General features: G+C 41.8%; 1 protein-coding gene across 2 annotated transcripts in view; it reads right to left on the minus strand.

Annotated features, from left to right (window-relative positions):
* Positions 1 to 6,694: 6,694 nt before the first annotated feature.
* The window catches only part of ASNS (asparagine synthetase (glutamine-hydrolyzing)), an 87,059-nt gene continuing 73,632 nt past the window's right edge, over positions 6,695 to 20,121 (minus strand). For both annotated transcript variants that reach the window (XM_059712389.1, XM_059712388.1), the window contains exons 3-12: positions 16,483 to 16,720; positions 13,563 to 13,748; positions 13,207 to 13,308; positions 12,634 to 12,761; positions 11,132 to 11,258; positions 9,937 to 10,043; positions 9,369 to 9,469; positions 7,659 to 7,740; positions 7,420 to 7,575; positions 6,695 to 7,034 (exon numbers count right to left, since the gene is read on the minus strand). In XM_059712389.1, the coding sequence (XP_059568372.1) occupies positions 6,825 to 7,034; positions 7,420 to 7,575; positions 7,659 to 7,740; positions 9,369 to 9,469; positions 9,937 to 10,043; positions 11,132 to 11,258; positions 12,634 to 12,761; positions 13,207 to 13,308; positions 13,563 to 13,748; positions 16,483 to 16,720 (1,437 nt within the window). In that variant the 3' untranslated portion in view covers positions 6,695 to 6,824. The remainder of the gene's footprint in view (positions 7,035 to 7,419; positions 7,576 to 7,658; positions 7,741 to 9,368; positions 9,470 to 9,936; positions 10,044 to 11,131; positions 11,259 to 12,633; positions 12,762 to 13,206; positions 13,309 to 13,562; positions 13,749 to 16,482; positions 16,721 to 20,121) is intronic.

A 20,121-nucleotide genomic window follows, 5' to 3' on the forward strand; every position in this document is an offset into this window, starting at 1 on the left:
ACTTCTGCCAACATACGGGTGTCTTGTCTGTCGGTGAACCTAGAAAGACAATTTTCTGCTGGACACCCACAGTGAGGGCCCTCAAAATGACTAGTGAGCAAGGTGTCAGAATTGCTACCAGCTAGTGTTTGCTAGATGTCTCTCCTTCTATCCTTTTCAAATAGGAGCACATATATGATTTTGTGGTTGTAATGATCCTATTCTTGCCCTGCTGTTATACATATTGAACAGGTGGGGGAGAAGAGAACTTTCCCTCTTAGTTCATGGAGAGGTGTCACCACCAGACTTCCACATCAGTACATCATCCAGAAATACTGAACTCTGGGCTTGTGGCCATGACACAATGGAATCATTGGGTTGCACTCTTGAAAAGGAGGTGAGTATAGTTTGTGTAGGAGAGTGAACTATTTGGTGAATGAAGGGTGGATTTGGGCAGTTATTAGAACAGTTCTCCAAATATTTTCTTTCTCTTTCTGGCACAGGCACCCTCAGAGTCAGGAGTGGTCATGTGACTAGCGTTGGCCCATAAAAAGTGAGAAAAGGTGATGTGTCACTTCAGGGTGGAAGCTCTAAGTTTTGGTACATGATTCATTTTCTCTGTGCCCTGCCTTGCTGATCATGAAGGTATGTGTCAAGATTGTGCCTCAGCCTGTCCTGGAGCGATTATAAACTCCTCAACAATGAGCAGAGCCCCTTGGAGACCCAGATGGACATAGAGTTTGAGCAAGAAATAACATTTGTTGTGGTTAAGCTCTGAAAATGTGAAATTGTTTTCTCATCACCACCCAACCTACCCTATTATAGAAAATGGCCACAGTCACTACAATCCCCTGGGAGGTAACTCTACTGTTCCTGTCCCTATCCCAAACTCAACCCCAGAGGCCCTTTCCCTTGGTCTCCAACTCTCAGCATAGACCCAGGCTGGAGTGTTATGCTGATGATGGGAAGATAGTCAGGAAAGAGCAGTAAGGCTCTGGAGCCAATCTCTCTGGCTAACTTGGGGGTCCCACCACTTAGTAATTAACTGAATGACTTGGGTTTGCCCAAGTGACTTGTGTAACATAGGGGTAATAGTGCTTACTTGTTCCAGTTACTATGTCAAACTGTAGCTATTACAGTTTGACCCCCAACCATAATAGTGTCAACCATTTGTTACGTTCATGGATTTATGAGTCAGGAATGTGGACAGAGCAGAGTAGGGATGGCTTATCTCTCCTTCCCATGACTGAGCTGGAAGACTCAGACTAGGAAGGAGCTCAAATAACCTGGAGGGTCACTCACTCACATACCTGGTGGTTGATAGCTGTTGACCAAAATGTTGGCTGGGGCCTCTTCGTGTGGGCTGGGCTTCCTGACAACATGCACCGAGAGAAAGCTGAAGCCCAGTCACCTTCTGTGCCTAGCCTTGGAAGTTGGTGTTCTTCTCCTGGGCTCTGCCAGTCAAGGCAATCATAAAACGCTGCCCAGGCTCGAGGACGGGGGAGAAGAGCTGGCCTCCTCAGGAGTGGCAAGGCTCTAGAAGTCTGTGGAGCCAGAAGTATTGCTGTAGCCACTTTTAGAAAATAAAATCTGCCACACTTCCTCAAATGAGGGTAAACTCACTGACTAGCAAGCAAATGAAGTTTGGGTAGGTAGATGCTGGGTGTGATTGGTCCACTGTACAGGTTTGGAGTCATGGAACTGCCTCCCTGGGGACCCGCCCACTCCAAGGATCTGTTACCTCAGGCTCCAAACCAAGCTAAGGTAACCCCGAGACAGGAGGGGCAAGCTCTGACTCTGCAGCCTCAACCAGGTATTTACGCGAGTCTGACTCCAGTAGCCTCGGGGTTAGTTCTTTCACATACTTCCCCAGTGAAGGGTTTCCGAAGCTTCGAGAACTTATCTAACCAAGATCATATACTTGCATATGTACAATTGCGCCTTTACAGTAAGGGATCTGCAAGAAAACGTTAACATTGCTTAAAGCAATGGTAGGATTTAGGTGGTTTTTTTAAGTTTAATTTTTTATTTATATTTTTTTAACAAACTCCTGAGTATTTTAAAATTCCCATTCCCCTCCCGCCCGCCGCCCCCCCCCCTACTCGACCCCATCCCCTTTGGCAACCATCAGCTTGTTCTCTGTATCTATGGGTCTGTTTCTATTTTTATTTTTATATTCCACATGTGAGTGAAAGCATATGGTATTCGTCTTTCTCTGACTTATTTAACATACCCTCTATGTCTACTCATGTTGTCACAGATGGCAAGGTTTCATTTTCTTTTATTGTTGAAATATATATATATATATATATATATATATATATATATATATATATATATATTTATCCATTCATCTAGGAATCGCCATCTAGGTTGCGTCCATATCTTATCTATTACTAGTAGTAATGCTGCAATGAACATAGCAGTGCTTATATCTTTTCAAATGAGTGGGGCTTTTTAATGGTGTGTTTTTCTTTTTTCTTTTTTTATAAATAACCAGAAGTGGAATTGCTGGATCATATGGCAGCTCTATTTTTACATTTGGGGGAATCTCCATACAGTTGGAAGTATATCATCCTGTCAAAAACTATCAAGTACCCTTTTTCATCAGTGTTAAGGCAAAGTGGACAAAAGCCTCTTAAGGGGCACATCATCCACTCGGCACAGTTTGGGTGAGGCTGAAAAGGCAGGGCGATGTCCGCTACTCACCCTTAGTTTGTGCTGAGAGGACTGGGTTATCTGCTGTTAGCAGGGAAACCACATACCTCTTTAGCACTGAGTCACCAAGGTCAGACTGGCCCTGGAAACAGGCTTGGCCAGGGAAGCTATTGCGTCATCCACACATGCTCCAGTGGCAGTTTCTTCAAACCTTCCATGTTCGTTGCAAAAGAAAAGGCTAACGTTATACCACATGCCAAAAACTTCGTGTGGCTCTCACGTGCAGCTTACGCGCAGTGAGTTGCTGCAGTTACGGTTGGCCTGTAGGACGGAGTTCACTGCTAGGAAATTGGCTGGAATGAGTATCTCCACTGTCAAACAGGTGGGTGGTATCTAAAGATGCCAGATTCCACAGTCACTAAAGTTTAAAACCTGGAGCCAAATTAGCATCCTCAAACACTGCCAGTTTGTGGTGTACGGCACACCTTCGTCTTGCAGAGCACAGCTGACCATTGAACATGCGTTTGAATTGCACAGGTCCACGTATATATGGATTTCTTTCTTTCTTTTCAAAAAATAGTTTAAGTGTATTTTTTCTTCTTTAGGATTTTAGTGTTTTCTTTTCCCTAGCTTACTTTATTGTAAGAATACAGTATATAATACATATAATATGCATATAAAATATTTTTCAGTCAGTTGTTTATGTTATCGGTAAGGCTTCCAGTCAACAGTAGCCTATTAGTAATTAAACTTGGGGAGAGGGGGAGTCAAAAGTTCAACGTAGATTTTCAACTGTGCAGGGGCTTGTCACCCCTAACCGCTAGCATTGTTCGAGGGTCATCTGTACACTGGACAACTGATGTTGGGTGACATCCGGAGAGGCCACGGGAGGCCTCATCCAATCCAGGTTCTTGTCACAGAATAAAAAAGGATTCAAGGGCATGACAGGATTTAGCAAAGCACAGTAAATTTACTAAAGCGATGGAATGCACTGGAGAAGTGAGAGCAGGCAACCTCAGAGAACTGGGTGCCCTGATGGGATCTGTGTGGAAGGTGTTTATTAAACGTGGGCAGTCACCCCCTTCCCAATGCCCACTGGTGGGGTGACTGCCGATGCCACTCATCCTTGTCTTCTCTCTGGATAGCAATTTATTTTTTTCGGTCCTTCTGATTATAGGAGAGTGAGGAGGGGGAACAGGTGGTCAGTGAAGATAGCGCCTGTGAAGTCCCAGCTAGGAGAGAGAAGGGGAGGGAGGGAGCTCTAGGCCTTTGTTCTCTAGCCTAACTTTCCTGCCTCCGAACCATGACCAGCCAAGTTTCCCAAGCATTGTTGGGGTCACTTAGCTTGGCTGGGTGGGGTTGTACCACGGATACACCTGGAACCAAATCATGCTAGCTTTAAGCCAGTCAAGCACCTGCAAATACAAGATTACCATTAAGAGCCAGCCAATATTAGTGACATTTCGTCAGCTTCCTAGAGGCATTTTGAAATTTTAAGTAAAGGTCTATAGCTAGCCTCAGACTCTGTCCTCCAACTTACCAGAGAAGTCCCTGGTCTCTTCGCTCTTCCCATCAAGCATGCTCATATTTACCTGTGTGCCACCAGTTTCCTCTTCAAATTTCAAATAACTAAGTTCATCTTTAATGTATTTCAAAATATTGTCCCTACACAACCGATGAGCATTCCAATGAAAATCTTCTACCTGTTCATTGGACGTGAAGGGGAGCAGAATTTGCTACCCCAAAATATGCCTCTTTGGGAATGTTGATTATTTTAGGTTAATTTTAATCAAGAGCAGACTTGGGAGAAAGCTCTGAAAACCAACTAGAAGCTCCTCTTTGTCAAAGGACATTTATATGTGTAAGGGCGTCTCCCTCACTGCACAGGCCTGCCCCTTCACCATCAAAGGAGACTTATTTATATACCAATCTTACCCGGGTTTGGGGTGCTTTTCCTGGTAACCTCCTGTACTCTCCACCCCCAACATCTTTTGTCTTCAGTGGAGGCTGGTATTTACGGTGATGGCTTCGGAAATGCCACATTACTCAATTGTCCTGGGCCTCTCCCTTGTATATAAGAGGTACGTTTTTAAACTTTGTTTTTTCTTCTCCTAACCTCTCATGTTCATTTGATTATTAAAAAGGTAGAGGATAATTTTTTCTCCCCAAAATGTTTCCTTCTTATACTTTCTTTCCCCACCTGGGTTCGGAACTCTTTTTCCTTTTGTGGGAAATGCTTGGCTTGGGTTATTCCTCTAGCACAGAGCTTGGCAAACTGTGGCCCATGAATACTACCCACCTATTGTTATAGTTTTAATGAACCCTTTTCTTTGCACACTGCCTATGGATGCTCCTGCACTACAATGGCTAAGTTAAACAGCTCCAACTGACTAAAAGATTGACTGTCTGATCCTTTGCAGAAAAAGCTTGCTGACCTTTGATCAAGAACAAGAGTCCTGACATAGTAGTCAGAAAGACATGAGTGGAGTGGGAATGATAAGCCAGGTATGGAAGGTCACCAGGATGGAAAACCCCTGGTACTTGGCAATGGGCAGAACAGAGAGGACAAGCATTGTAGGGTGGGACCTCGCTCCCAGGGTGACTTTTCCTTCCCTAGCGTGTTGCTGGTCACGTGGTTTAGACCCCCTGATCTTTCATATTGTTGGTCATGCAGTTCAGACCCTTCCCTAACCTTTCCTCCCCTTGCATGTCACCAGTCATGCACCAGAGCCCCTTAGAGGAGAAGCAAGGAGGCCGAAGAAAAGCCTCAGACACTTCCCATCCAAGCCCTTGCATAGCCACTCCCTTCAGCATTAAGCACTCAAGGCAATGAGGTTCGGACCCGTATCAAATAATCTCAGGAGCAAAGCTTCAGGTCTGTTGACCGCTCAGAGAGTTTTGGTCAAACTAGAGATAACATCTAAGCCTCAGTTCTGTTTCAGCTCCAGGCCCAGAAAAGCATGTAGGTCGGGGGAGGGGGGGGGAGCGCGACACCATGGCTGAATCAAGACCAGCTGCAATGACTAATGATCCCCTACACGAGCACCGACCCATCAGTAGAGACCACAACACTTGAAGGACACACCTGGAACTTCGATGAATATTCTATTGAGAGCCTCCCCTGAAATCTCCCCTAAAGTCCCCCAATTTGGAAAACAGATAAAATCCCTTAAGACAAACTATCCAGTGCGCTCCTTCCTTTGCTCCACCCCCCCTCTCAAGCCCACACCTAGCTTTCCCTTTCTTCCCTCAAGGCACATGCCTTTGCTTTCTTTATACTAAGCAATCAGTGCCCTTCTTCTGCCTCTGTAACTGGTTTCCTGAGCTTACGTAGCCCCAGCTGGCTCACTTCTACCTTTGTGACTTTCTAAATAAACATTTGCTTGTATTTGAGACTTGGCTCTGAATTCTTTCTTAGCCGAACTTAAGGACCAAGGTCTAACATCGGGTGCTGTTCAGCATCAACAGTTCCAGAAGACACATTGCATTGGCTCAACAACAACAATATTACTATCTTAACAAAACAGAGCTGTCCTGAACTCTTGCAAAGGACTAATTCCTCCGGAGTCGGCCTAGCCCCGTGGTCGGCAAACTGTGGCTCGCGAGCCACATGCGGCTCTTTGGCCCCTTGAGTGTGGCTCTTCCTAAGCCTTAGGAGTGCCCTAATTAAGTTAATAACAATGTATCTACCTATATAGTTTAAGTTTAAAAAAGTTGGCTCTCAAAAGAAATTTCAATCGTTGTACTGTTGATATTTGGCTCTGTTGACTAATGAGTTTGCCGACCACTGGCCTAGCCAGTTGTCAGGATGCACAAAGAACTGAGAGAGGGAAGTCAGAGAGACCACTCTGACCAGGCGAGGACTGGAAGGAGGCCCCGTGGGCAAGAGACAAAGCAACCCTGCCAGGAGGGTCCTTGTGCATTCTCGCAGCAAACACCAGGCTGTCCCCGCCCTTTCCTCATCCACTCTCTCCCTTACTGTGACATAATAAACGCTGCTCAGTTCCTAGTCACCGCTAACGAAAGAACAGTATGAATATAAATGACTGTGGCAATGTTTTAGATTTAAGACTTTTATTTTTTTCACCACCTGGGTAGATGAAGCTCAGTGCAACCCCTAGAGCCCCCAAGTCCTCTACCCTTCACAATAAGAACATGTACTCTATGTAAATGTTCTTAGAAAGTGCCTACGCTTTGGTGTCTGACTTGTAATGGGTCAGAGTGCGTGCAGAAGGGTCGGTGGCGTTAATCCACCTGGGCATCCAGTAGTGGGTTAGCCAGTCAGCCCGGCCTGGGTAGTGGCGTTCAAAGATTTGACGGTAGTAGTAGCCTTCTTTCGTTTTAGGAGTGTTGAAGGGAAACTTCTGGGCTGCCGCTGCCATCATTGCATCATCAACCTGTAAGAATGAGAGTATAAAACCAGAATGGTTTTTTTTTTTAAATGGCATAGAAATACATGTATTTAATCTAGCTTCATAAAACCAAATGAGAAAAGAAAGTTATGAAAAGGCTTGACTGTAAATATAGCCGGAGACCTCCTCCATCACCCATCACTTTAGAAAGTGTTAAAGACCACAAAATGCACAGCTGTGAAACTTTTAAAGAACATTGGTTAAGTCTCTTCTCTCTTAACATGAGATGCTACTTTATAATCCTGCGTGCTAGTTAATTCTTAAAAAAGAGGAAATCTCTCCTACAGATACAAAACATTGAAACTAAGCACAAAATAAACTCTATACCCAAATTGTTCTATTCCAGAAAATACTTTTAAAAGCATCATACCTGATGCTCAATATGTTCCTGTAAAATCCTAAACCAGGAATTCTTAATGGAGGTTATGCCATCACTGAAGGCTTCTTTCGGTCGCCAGAGAATCTCTTTCGGTAGCAGATTGGAGTCCTCAAATGTCTCTCTCAGGAGATGTTTTTCTATCCCGTTCTGAAGACAAAAGGAGCATCAGGAAAAGCTACAGATACAACCAACACCAATGGCCAGTTTTTATCCTGAACCGATGCACCTACCTTGGGGATTCTCATATCAGGCGGCAGAGACAAGTAATAGGAACAAAACCGATGGTCCAGGAATGGGACCCTCAATTCCAGGCTTAAAGGGGGAGAGAAGAGATCCAAATCAAGATGGGTATTTAGCGCCTGTCCATTTAGATCCTGGTTTAGAGTTTCCTAGCAATTCAACCAGCCTCTAAGTATTGTTAAGATTATAATGTCATTTTTTTCAATCCTCCGAACTGATAGCGCTGTAAGAACCCATGAATACATATGTACTACCTCAAATAGGGAGTGAAACAAGCAGTTTGAGAAGAATTACTTTTACTTTCCCTTCTGGGAACAAGTGAACACCTATCTCAAAAAGCAGAGAAAGAATCACGAGTGGCATGGATGATTAAGAACGTCCTTTGCCTTTGCCTTTCAGACTCAAAGATTTTTCTGGGTGGGACCATCTCTTGTCCTATTAAAAGCTGTAATGATAATTCAAAATTTTCTGCTCGACTGATTGAAAATTTACATATAAGATTCAGTATAAACCAATGTTCCGGTTTCCTCACAGGGGCATCATTTGCATCCTGAATCCTGATGACTAATTAGGACAAGGGATAGGACCATAACCACGGATTCCATTCACTGCCACCCCCATAATTTATTACTCTCTAATCTAAGTGTGGTTGGTGGAAGCAACAGAAACATTTAATGTTGGTTATTTATCATGTATAGCAAGTATCTACAACTCTCCAACATGACCAGCTAAAAAGTGAAACTTTATAACATATACTTATCTAATCCTCACTCCGGGACATGCTTTTTATTGATTTTAGAGAGAGAGGAAAGGGGAGAGACATCGATGTGAGAGAGAAACATCTATCAGTTACCTCCTGCATGCACCCCAACAGGAGATCGAAACCGCAACCTAGGTATGTGCCCTGACCGGGAATCGAACCTGAAACCTTTTGGTGTACAGAATGATGCTCCAACCAACTGAGCCAACCAACCAGGACAAAATGAAAACTTTAGCCAACAGAAATGATGCCATAGAAACCTGGTTTTATAATCTTATCAAACCTCTCGCATCTTCTTATCCCTACGCAGGATCACCACAGCATCAAGCAGGCAGGTGCTCAGCACCTGTGACAAGGAGGTGTAGAATTTTTACTTCCCTTCGAGACTTAGAAAGAGCTGCAACTGCCTTCCCTCGCAGTTGTTCAGATATGCGCGAAATGTTGTTATGCTGTGAAGGAGGAAACTTGGTCTAGAACTACCTGTGAAAGTCCTCTCACATTCCCACAGCAGCACTTTGAATTTAGCCTAATTTCTTTGGGGCTAAGTAACAAGCTTATTTTCTCTATAAAAGTCATACTCGACGCCGAGACCGGTTTGGCTCAGTGGATGGAGCGTCGGCCTGCGGACTGAGGGGTCCCGGGTTCGATTCCGGTCGGGGGCATGTGCCTGGGTTGCGGGCACGTCCCCGGTGGGGGATGTGCAGGAGGCGGCTGGTCGATGTTTCTCTCTCATCGATGTTTCTGACTCTCTATCTCTCTCCCTTCCTCTCTGTGAAAAATCAATAAAATATATTTTAAAAACAAAAACAAAAAAACAAAACAACAAAAAAAAGTCATACTTGACAACATATAACCAATTGGAAAGAAAAAAAAAGTCGGCCACTGCACTTTCGGTGCTTGAGGTTAATTTTTACCGTCGCCTCTCAAAACACTGAGTTACCCGTGGGCAGCAGTGGTTCGATCTGCGCGGAGGACATCGAACAGATAGAGCTCCTTCAGCAGCCTCTCGCTCTCCTCCTGGGCCTGTTCCGGAGAAGGAGCCTAGCGTACCAACAAACAGCCGACAGTCAGAAATACACAGAAAGATGTGCTGTGAGCAAACAGAAGTTTTTGCTTCTTACTCCTACACATACTCCAACTCTAAAGGTGGGTGAGGCAAAAAGCCACAGAGTTTAGGGAAGGGAGGGATGCTGTATAAAATATGTCTTCCCTCACACCAGAGAACAAATACAATGGACACACTGTGCAATAACCATAATATCACAGGGGATTAAGGAACATGATTCCCATGCTTAAAGAATAGAGATTATCGACATTATTAAGACTTCTTTCTCCCTCCAAGAAAACACAAAGCAGACAGTCTCAGATTTCCTCATATACCTCCCAAGGTACTCAGAAGTGTTACTGCTATACCGAAAATAGTGAAATAATTCATACTTCCCCCTTTTTTTCATTTTTCGTGCTTTTCTTAATCTAACACCAATATCCTTCCATTTCTGAATGCTTACCTTGTGAAAATATATGTAACCCTGCGTAAGTTCATCTGAGCCTTCTCCAGAGAAGATCACTACACTATCTGTGTTCTTCCGAATGTACTTAGAAATTAAGTACATACCTTAAAGAAGAGACAGAAATTACTATTAATGTCGACATAACTCTTCACCAAAAATGTCTTTTATTTTTAAATGTCTTTTATTTTAAGAACAACTACAAGTTTTGTTCTTAGATTAGACTCTTACCATTTTTTTGTATGGTGATACTGGTATGAAACGTATGAAATTTAAGATATTTGCATCATTGTCCAGTTTAGCAAAATTTTAAGGTGGACATTCTTGGTCTAAAAGCATTAACATTTTAAAACCTATATATGAAATTGTGGAATGGTTTTGGGCTATTGCACTGCAAAAGCACGAGTTTTAGATTAAGTATACAAAAAATAGTAAGAGAGTTAAGGTTTTGGTAGTTTGGTTTTAATTTTTTTTAATACTATCCATCCACCAATTTTCACATATAGTTAAAGATACTACATAAGTTATTAAAAGATGCCCATTGGTTCCTGCTCCACATCCCTGTAAACCAGTATTTGTTCTTAACGCTTCCCTAGGCAGACTTTTTAGACATTTTTACTAATTGCTTCCGCCCCAATGAAATATTAACACCAGATATACTATATATAAAGTATATATACTCAAAGTCTTATCAGATTCTGAGTCTCTTAAAAGAGGCATATCTAAGCCAGTACATATTAGAGGCTCAACAACATTGGATCAGTCTGATATTGGAATGTATCCACCAGATAAAACTAGTATTGCCTGTTACTGATTGATAAGTTGTATGATAATTTATCAGAATATATCTAAAATGAGTACTTCTTACAGAAAATTAGTTACCACCCAGACCTATTTCCCTATATAGCCCAAGAAACATTATACAGAGAAATTGGGGGAAGAGGTTGCAGAATATATATATCTACTTTTTAGAGAAATATCAACAGTGATACTATAAATGTGGAAGTTTAACTACATATTTGTTGTCCCTCTCACTCCAAGAAATTCAGGGAATTCTTAAATGATCTTGTCTTAGATAATTGGTGACTATTTACATTTATTCTGGAGTATGCTTTTTAAACTGTTGCTTGAAATAATATTCTTACAACTTATAGTTTTTCAGAATTAAAAGCCTTTTTGATATAAAATACCTTACCCACTGAAGCGCGAACTGTTGTAATGTCATAAGTTTCCAAGGAAAATATGACTTCATCCAGGGCCTGAATACCTTCCTCAGAGTTAAAGAGGACTTCATGGTGTTCACTCCCAATATGATTTGCCACCTGATTATATAAAGAAATACCCACGCACTTGTTATTTAAAGAAAAGAACTGCCCTTGGAAATGAAACTTGACTCTATTTCACAATGTCTTATGAACTAACAATAGTGGAAAACTAGGCAAAATAAGGGGAAATGGTTCAGTAGGCCCCTACAATATGGGGACATGATTCTCCAGGCCACCACATAGAAGTCCCACCTAGTCAAGTTCCCTTGTCTCCCCCCAGTCCCTCCCCTCCACTCAACCACCAAGAGGTAGAACTCCCATCAGCCTTTCACTGCAAGACTTCAACCTAACTGTAAGAGGCTTCCATTTAGCATACTACCCCACCCCCAAAACACACATCTACTTTACCTAACCTACCCCATCTCTCTCTAGTCCAGCATGGTCTTGCTCTAACCTTGGCCATCTTTCCACCCTCCTGCAATGCCTCATTTTATACCTGGGATGTTATGCCTAAATGCAATGGCCCCTCCCCTTATTCTATCTTCTGGGGCTATTTTGGATTCTTTCATCATTAATCAACTTGCTTTGGGACTGCTCTCTAGCTCTTTATCATCATTCTATGTCAGTTTTTCCAGATTAGGAATGAAGTCTCCTGCACACTGAATGTGTACTACATCACCTTTTCCCATAGTCCTAAACATACTGCTTCATAAAAACAAACAAAAAACTCAAGCCCTGGCTAGTGTGGCTTAATTGGTTGAGTGTCATATCATGCACCAAAAGATTGCTGGTTTGATTCCCAGTCACGGCACATGCCCAGATTGTAGGTTTAATCCCCAGTAGGGGGCTTGCAGGAGGCAGCCAATCAATATTCTGTTCTCACATCAATGTTTCCCTCTCTCTCTCTCTCTCTCTCTCTCTCTCTCTCTCTCTCTCTCTCTCTCCCTCCCTCCCTCCCTCTCTCTCCCCCCCCCTTTCCTCTAAGAATCAATTTTTTAAAATCTTAAAAAAATAAAATAACAGCTAACATTCACCAAGTACTTACTACATGCTAGGCTCTACCCTGTGCACTTTTTGTGAATTATATAATTTTCACCTCAAAACTATTCTGTAGTAGATACTATTACTTCCTCATAAGTGAGGAACCGCAAGGTGGAGCTAGGATTTGAAATGAGCCATCAGGCTCCTAAGCCCGAAGGCCTAACCACTTTCGAAATGAGAATGATTGTCATAGGGTTTTTGTGAGAACTGCATTGACCACAGTAGATAAAAGTACCCAGAATACAGTGTACAACAGAGTTGAAACCGGCATTTCATTACATTTTAACACAGTTCATGTTAAAACAATTACCAGAGTCAATATAGCAGAAGTACAGAATCATCATTACTGGCTTTATTTTCATTCTAGGAACAGGCAGAGATGGTGTCTTACCTTTCTGGCAGCTAGTAAATCAGGACTGTCTTCCATGCCAATGGCGAATGTCTGGAAAGGGTACTGGACTTGGGCTTCCTTTAGCTGCCTCATCAGGGTGGCAGCAACCAAACTGGAATCCAAGCCCCCTACGAGCAAGACGACAGGTGTACTGGTCATGTGCTGTGCACAGACTGGGACAGATGACCTGCGTTCGTATTAAGCACCAAGACTGGAGTTTTATCATTTTAAATCCCCAACTTTTATAAACTGAAAGTCAACTTTAATAAGAGAAAAATCTAACATAGCCAGTGATCATGGTAACGGCATTTGAATGGGTTCAACAATCACTACACACAACTCTAAAAAATGTTTACTCACTCATCCCAACAATAATTATAGTGTAACTTTAACTTGCTAAATTACCATAAATATGAAATGCAGCTTAGAGAAAACTGTTTCATCCTATAATGGAGAAAAGATTAAGTCATAAAGTAAATATTTTATGGGCAAAACCTCAGGGATAGCTACAAATCCTTTAACTTAAACAAATAGATGATAAATATAACTAGTTGTTTTTTTAACAGTCTTCACCTGATAGAAGACAGCCAATCCTTCTGTCTGTCATCAAACGTTTCCTAATGGCATTGTCAAAAAGGATGCGAAGGTTGCTCTTCACGGTTTCTATCTCAAAACCTGTGAACACATAAAGTAGGTGAAACAGCGCCAGACATGCTCAGGCTGAGTTACTTGCTGCGAAGAGGGATAGAATCATTAACATCTATCCTGACGGCATTTGCTCAACAGTGGAGTTTGTCAGATCCCACTGTGCCACCTCCAAATTTAATAGGAAACAGATCATCAATAGGAAATCATTCCAATGATGCGTGAGTCTAATCCTCCTTTGGGAGAGAGGTGGGGAATGGGTAGGTGGGCGTTTGCTTTATTACCTGGGGATAGCTTCTCGACGCTGTCATAGAGGGCGTGTAGAGGCTCATCTCTGCAGTGATGATATTTGACCATTTCCACTGATGCAACTTTGCCATTTGGCTTTAAATCCAAAACCTCATAATGTCCTGGGAGAAAAGGCTCCACTTTTAAAAAAGGAGCTGTGGAGTGCTTCAAGTTAACAAGACCTACAAATTCAAAAAGATAACTTTATTCGAATGAGCACACTTCACAGTAACTTTCATGATCAGTTAATATCCTTTAAATTCCTATTTATTTTCCCTTTTTAATACAAATGCATATCCACTGCAGGAGCAAAATAAAATGAGTTTTTGGTAAGTCATTCTAAAAGCAATGAGAAAGAAAAACTGTTGCAGTACCCTGGCTGAGATCATTCGGTCTGGAAAAGGGCAGTGTTATGAAGGATGCAAAATGTGAGTCAAGAAATTTCAAGGGGTAAATTGAATTTAAAGTTATAATTCTATATCATATCAAATTATCAGGCCCAAAGGAGACACAGGGGAGGTCTGCTTTTCCCTGTGTTCTCCCTACAGGGGTTTCCTAATAGTGCTTAACGGGTATACTTCTTCTGTGCCATTTGAAATGCCTGAAAATAGACCAATTCAGACATCTCTTAGTACCCACACTGTGACTCGTATTCTAAGGACCCTTTTATTGATCTCATTATTCTTGCTTCAGCCAATATTAAATCTAGAAAATAAGTGAGAAAAGACTTGAAATAAAGCAAAAAGAGACATGCAGATAGACCAGATTTTAGGATGCTACCACTGTCTAGGTAAGAGATAAAAGATGAATGTTGCCCTGGCTGGTGTGGCTCAAAGGTTAGAGCATTGGCCCTAAGACCCAAGGGTCTTGGGTTCGATTCCTGGTCAAAGGCACGTACTTCGGTTGCAGTTTCTCCAGCCCCGGTGGGGGTGCTTGCAGGAGGTAACCAATTGATGTGTCTCTCTCATGTTGATGTTTCTCTCTCTCTCTCCCCCTCCTCCTTCCCTTCCATTCTCTCCAGAAATCAATGGGAAAAAATAACCTCACTTTTGCATATTGATCATGTATTCTGTAACCTTGATGAACATAATGGAAGGAATATATAGGGTGGGGCAAAAGTAGGTTTACAGTTGTTCATATGGAAAATAATATAATAATTAATAAAGAAAAATACAAGAATAAACTGTTTCATGTACTCATAACTGTAAACCTACTTTAGCCCCACCCTGTATGGGAACTCTACTTTCTGTTCAATTTTCCTGAAATGTAAAAATGCTCTAAAAAGCAGTCTGTTAATTTTTTAAAATATTAAAAAATCAAATGATCCTCGGCAGGAAAAAGGATCAAAGAACTAAACAGACATTTCTCTAACGAAGATATACAAATGGCACACAGACAAGAAATGATGCTTGACATCCCTGTCCACAGGAGAATGCAAATTGAAAGGACAATGAAGTAGTACTTCCTAAGTAGCAGGATGGCTAGAATCAAAAAGTTAGGGAAAAAGTCTGTGAGGATGTGGAGAAACTGAAACCCTCATACACTGCTGATGGAGATATAAAATGGCACAGCCACTTTGGAAAACAGTCTGGCAATTCCTCCAACAATTAAACACAGAGTTACCACATGATCCAGCAAGCCCACCCTAGGGATATGCCCAAGAGAAATGAAAACGTATGTCCACACAAAAACTTGCACACAAATATTTATAGTAGCATTATTCAAAATAGCCAAAAGGGAGAAACAACCCACATGTCTACCCACTGGCAAATGGATAAACAAAATGTGGTATATCCAAGTAACAGAATATCTTTTGGCTGTAAAAAGTAAAAAAAAAAAAAAAAAGTAAGTACAATTCATGCTACAAGACAAACAAATCTTGAAAACATTATGCAAGTGAAAGAAGCCCATCACAAAAGACCACATGACTTGATCCCGTTCATATGAAATGTCTCCAGAGAGGTTCAACAATTGATGGATATAGAGGGATGGGGAGTGACAATTAAAGAGTACAGGGTTTCTTTTTTAGGTGATGAAAAATTTTCTAAAACTCACAGGAGTTTTAGTAGCAGATATCTGTGAATATACTAAAAACCGCTGAATTATATACATTAAATGGGTGAATTGTAAGGTATGTGAATTATCAATAAAGCTGTTTTCAGAATGCTAAATAAATATTTGCTATAGCTATGACCTGGTTCCACAGTACAACAACTGCAGGACCAAACCTAATATTATAATACCAGAGGCCCAGTGCACGCATTCATGCACCAGTGGGGCCCCTCGTCGTGGCCTGTGGGGATTGGGCCGAAACCAGCAGTCCAATGCTACCTGCTGCTCCTGCCTGCCATTCCCACTCATCTTGGCCCCACTGTACCTGCCGTGGGCTTGTGCCCAGTCAGTCCCGATCAGGAGAGGCTCATGCCTCCACAGCTGCGCTCACCAGCCATGAGCCCTGTGTCTGGCGCCCATCGGTCAGCTGAGCAGCGCTCCCGCTGTGGGAGCCCACTGACCACCAGGGAGCAGCTCCTACATTGAGTGTCTGCCTCCTGATGGTCAGTGTGCATCATAGCGACCAGTCATTCAGTCGTTTAGGCTTTTATATATGTAGATAGATGATAGAGGTAAACTTGCCAAGACATACGGGATCAAACTATATGCAAAGCATATCAGCACAACAAAAATTAAATGAATTTACTACATAGATTTATACTTCAAGGATTACAGAATTTAAGTGCTAACAGGAGAATCCAACTACTTGGTTTAAAAAACACAAAGCCAGAGGGTCCGTGACTTACTTAGTCAATTGTAAAATTCTGGATTGCCCCCTATGGGAGTTGTAAACATGACCTAGGGGGGGAAAAACATAAAATCCAGGATAATAATGAAAATCTGTAGAAAAAAACATATCATTACCTTTAGCTTCTGAACACACAGCCAAAAATCCATCTTCTGTCATGGCTCTAAACAATGGTCTGACTCCATAGGTATCCCTGCCCAGGAACACCTTCTTATTCGCTGTATCCAGTAAAATAAACGCAAATACCCCATCCAACAGACTAGCAGTTTGCTCAATTCCTCCTTTGTTATAAAGATGAAGGATTATCTCACCATCCACTTTGGTTTGATATTCAAATGCAAAATGGTGTTGCAGCTTAAGGAAGCAATAGCAAAATTAAAGTGTTAGAATCCTTGCATTCACTAATAATTTTATTTATTTATTTATTTACTAGAGGCCCAGCACATGAAATTCATGTGTGGGTATGGCCTGGCCTGGCCTGCAATCAGGGCCATCTTCCCTGGCTGTCCGCAGCCGGCTCCAGCCCCCGCTGCCACCCACCCCTGGTTCCCCATCCGCCATCGGGCGATCAGAACCTGCCAGCCGAGGAAAAGAATCAAGAGAGGGTCAGTGCACCTCATAGTGACTGTGACCAGTCGTTCTGGTCGTTTTGTCGTTAGGGTCAATTTGCATATTATCCTTTTATTATATAGGCTTTTTTCTTTAGTGATTAAGGTTTTACATATGTGTCCTTATCCCCCATTGCCTCTTCTCCCCTCTCTCATGCCCTCACCCCCCTGGTGTCTCTGTCCATTGGTTAGGCTTATATGCATGCATACAAGTCCTTTGGTTGATCTCACTAATAATTTTTTATTGCCAAGTTCTTTCAATATTTCTACGCTCAATAATCATTTCATGCACTTGAGTGGTTTAGAAGAATCATGGCATTCTGTGAAAATTTTAGTTGCATTCTCATAAACAGAATGTGAAGATAATGCACCAGAGCAGGAATGCGTGGAGGTATGGAGGGGGCGGGCAAAAGTAGGTTTATCGTTGTTTGTATGGAAAATAATACAATGAATAATACATAATACAAGAACAAACTCTGTTTCGCATACTCACAACTGCAAACCCACTTTTGCCCACCCCTGTATATATGTAAGTTAAGCAAATGGGTTGCCCAGTTGCCATGACCCTACAAGTGTATCTTCTAATATTGTGAAATTTTGATTTCAGAATATAGTACTGACTGAGTTTCTTCTAGGTCAGCCTAAAAGACCCACCTATGAAAATAGAAAGCAAAAGCACAAACATATTTGGCACTATTCTCCGGCAAATAAATGATTCCATCACAATAATAGAGACACGTGGTCCAAAACAAAGCTGCAGGTCCCTGGGGAGGACATACAGTCCTCCCCTCTGCAGTGGAAGTACAGGGACCTCTCACAGATGGATAGACTGACAGTGGAGCTGATCAGAGCACATGATCCAAAGGAGCAGCAAAGGGACTGTCACTATCACTGCAGAGTCAGGGAGTTTAAGTTATGCTCCCAAGCCCTGAGGATCTCCATCATCACTGGCAAACTGTACTTAATTCATGATTTCTGGCTGACAAGGGAGAGAAAAAGGTTCCTATAAAATCAGGTGGAAATTCTAGATAAGTTTAAACATTTAAAACACGTTTTTAATTTTCAAAAAGTAAGTCTACCCTGGCTGGTGTGGCTTGGTGGTTAAGCGTCGACCTGTGAACCAGGTGCATGGTCAGGGCACATGCTCAGGTTGCAGGCTCGATCCCCAGTGTGAAGTGTACAGGAGGTAGTTTTTCAATGATTCTCTCTCATCACTGATGTTTCTATCTCTCTCTCCCTTCCTCTCTGAAATCAATAAAAATATATATATATATTTTAAAATTTACATGTTTGTATACATACAGCCTATGAAACATGCTTCATATAAACTTGTGGACCTTCTGTCTCTAAGCCCTCACAGAACAAAGCCCAAAAATGGGGGTTGGCCGCCTCCAGTGTCTACAAAGCCACCTTCTGGTTGCCTCTCCCTGCTCTAAGAGACCATCAGAGATGATCTGTCACTGGCAGGTGAGGTGTGGGAACGGTCTTCTGCTGACCCGTCTGGACTTAAGTACCTGAGGGATAAGTGACCCTGAAGTATCCAATGATTTTAGCAAGCAGCAGCTTCCCAAACTTTCCCTCTACTACCATGTCATCACTGCTCTTGGGCGTAAACTTTGCAGGTAATTTATGGGTTAATAATTCACAGGTACCACCTCCTGCTCTGCTGAGAGAGAAGCTCCCATATCTTGCTACTATCTGGAAATCACAGTGCCCTTGGACTTGGCTGCAAGGCCCTGCTGCTCCCTGCAGGGAGAGAGCCTCCTCTATGCCCCAGCCTTTACTCAGATTCCTCCTCTCCTTGCCTTATTCTCCCTCCACTCCCCATACACCTCAGGCTGCATTTTAGTGGTAGTAGTAAATTTATTTTCATCAACAACAGGAGGGCTTTGGAGCTTCTGTTGCAGAATACTTTACAAGAGCCTAAAATGTCCATTCTTTAGACAGATTTCTACTCACACTGGATTACCACAGATGACAGACAGAAGCAATGGAACCTCTCTGCTTTTGACAATACAACATACTTTGCTGATTTACAATAGAAATATTTTTAAAATACTTAACTTTTTATAACTATTAACAAAACACACAAAAGAAGCAATGCTGTTCAAGTAAAGAAGGAATTTCCTGTCTTGTTTAAGGTGAAAGTCAGGCTAATAGAACCATTAATACAACCTAGCACTCTTGTGTATTTGGTACTAATCTGGCTTAGTAAGAACGGAGTTTTAATAGCTCCCCTCCTGGACTCCACTAGCATGAAACTCCATTCTTACCTTCCCTGTTCACCATTTTGTCTTCAAACACCTAGACAAATGATGCCTGATGTATATATTCTAGGCCCTTAATAAATGTGAAAAACATTTGATGAATAACTATAAAAACTTTTCAAATGAGAAGTCTGTAATGGAGTGTTCCTATAAGCAGACAACAAACAATGGCAAAAGCTACGGTTTAGAGATAAAAACTAAAAGTCCAAAGGGTGGTTAGAATATAAAACCCTACCCATGAATAGGTGTGTATCAAGAAGGCTCAAAAAATACCCAGAGATATGAACCTTGAATGAAATCTGGCTCAAAACCAATAAACAAACTAACAATAAAAAAACCCAGCCATAAATATATTCCTGGGAAACTTGGGGAAATACAAACTAGATATTAGAAGGTATTATGGATTCTTAGTTTTTTGTTTTTTAAAAAAATATATTTTATTGATTTTTTACAGAGAGGAAGGGAAAGGGATAGAGAGTTAGAAACATCGATGAAAGAGAAACATCGGTCAGCTGCCTCCTGCACACTCCCTACGGGGTATGTGCCTGCAACCCAGGTACATGCCCTTGACCGGAATCAAACCTGGGACCCTTCAGCCCGCAGGCCGACGCTCTATCCACTGAGCCAAACTGGTTAGGGCTGTATTCTTAGTTTTAATAACAGTATTGGTATTAGGTTGGAGAATGTCCTTATTCTTAAGAGATATATTCTTCCATTTTAGAAGTCATAGTATGTGTAATATACTCTAAATATAACAAAAAATAAATGTATATGTGTATAAATATAGAGAAACAGAGATAAAGCAAATATGGCAAAACATTAGCAGTTATTCAATTGGTTTTCATTGTTCTGTTCCTTTTAAAATTAAAAGTTGGAAAGA

Source organism: Myotis daubentonii, chromosome 10, assembly GCF_963259705.1.
Source record: "Myotis daubentonii chromosome 10, mMyoDau2.1, whole genome shotgun sequence".
Lineage (NCBI taxonomy): Eukaryota > Metazoa > Chordata > Mammalia > Chiroptera > Vespertilionidae > Myotis > Myotis daubentonii.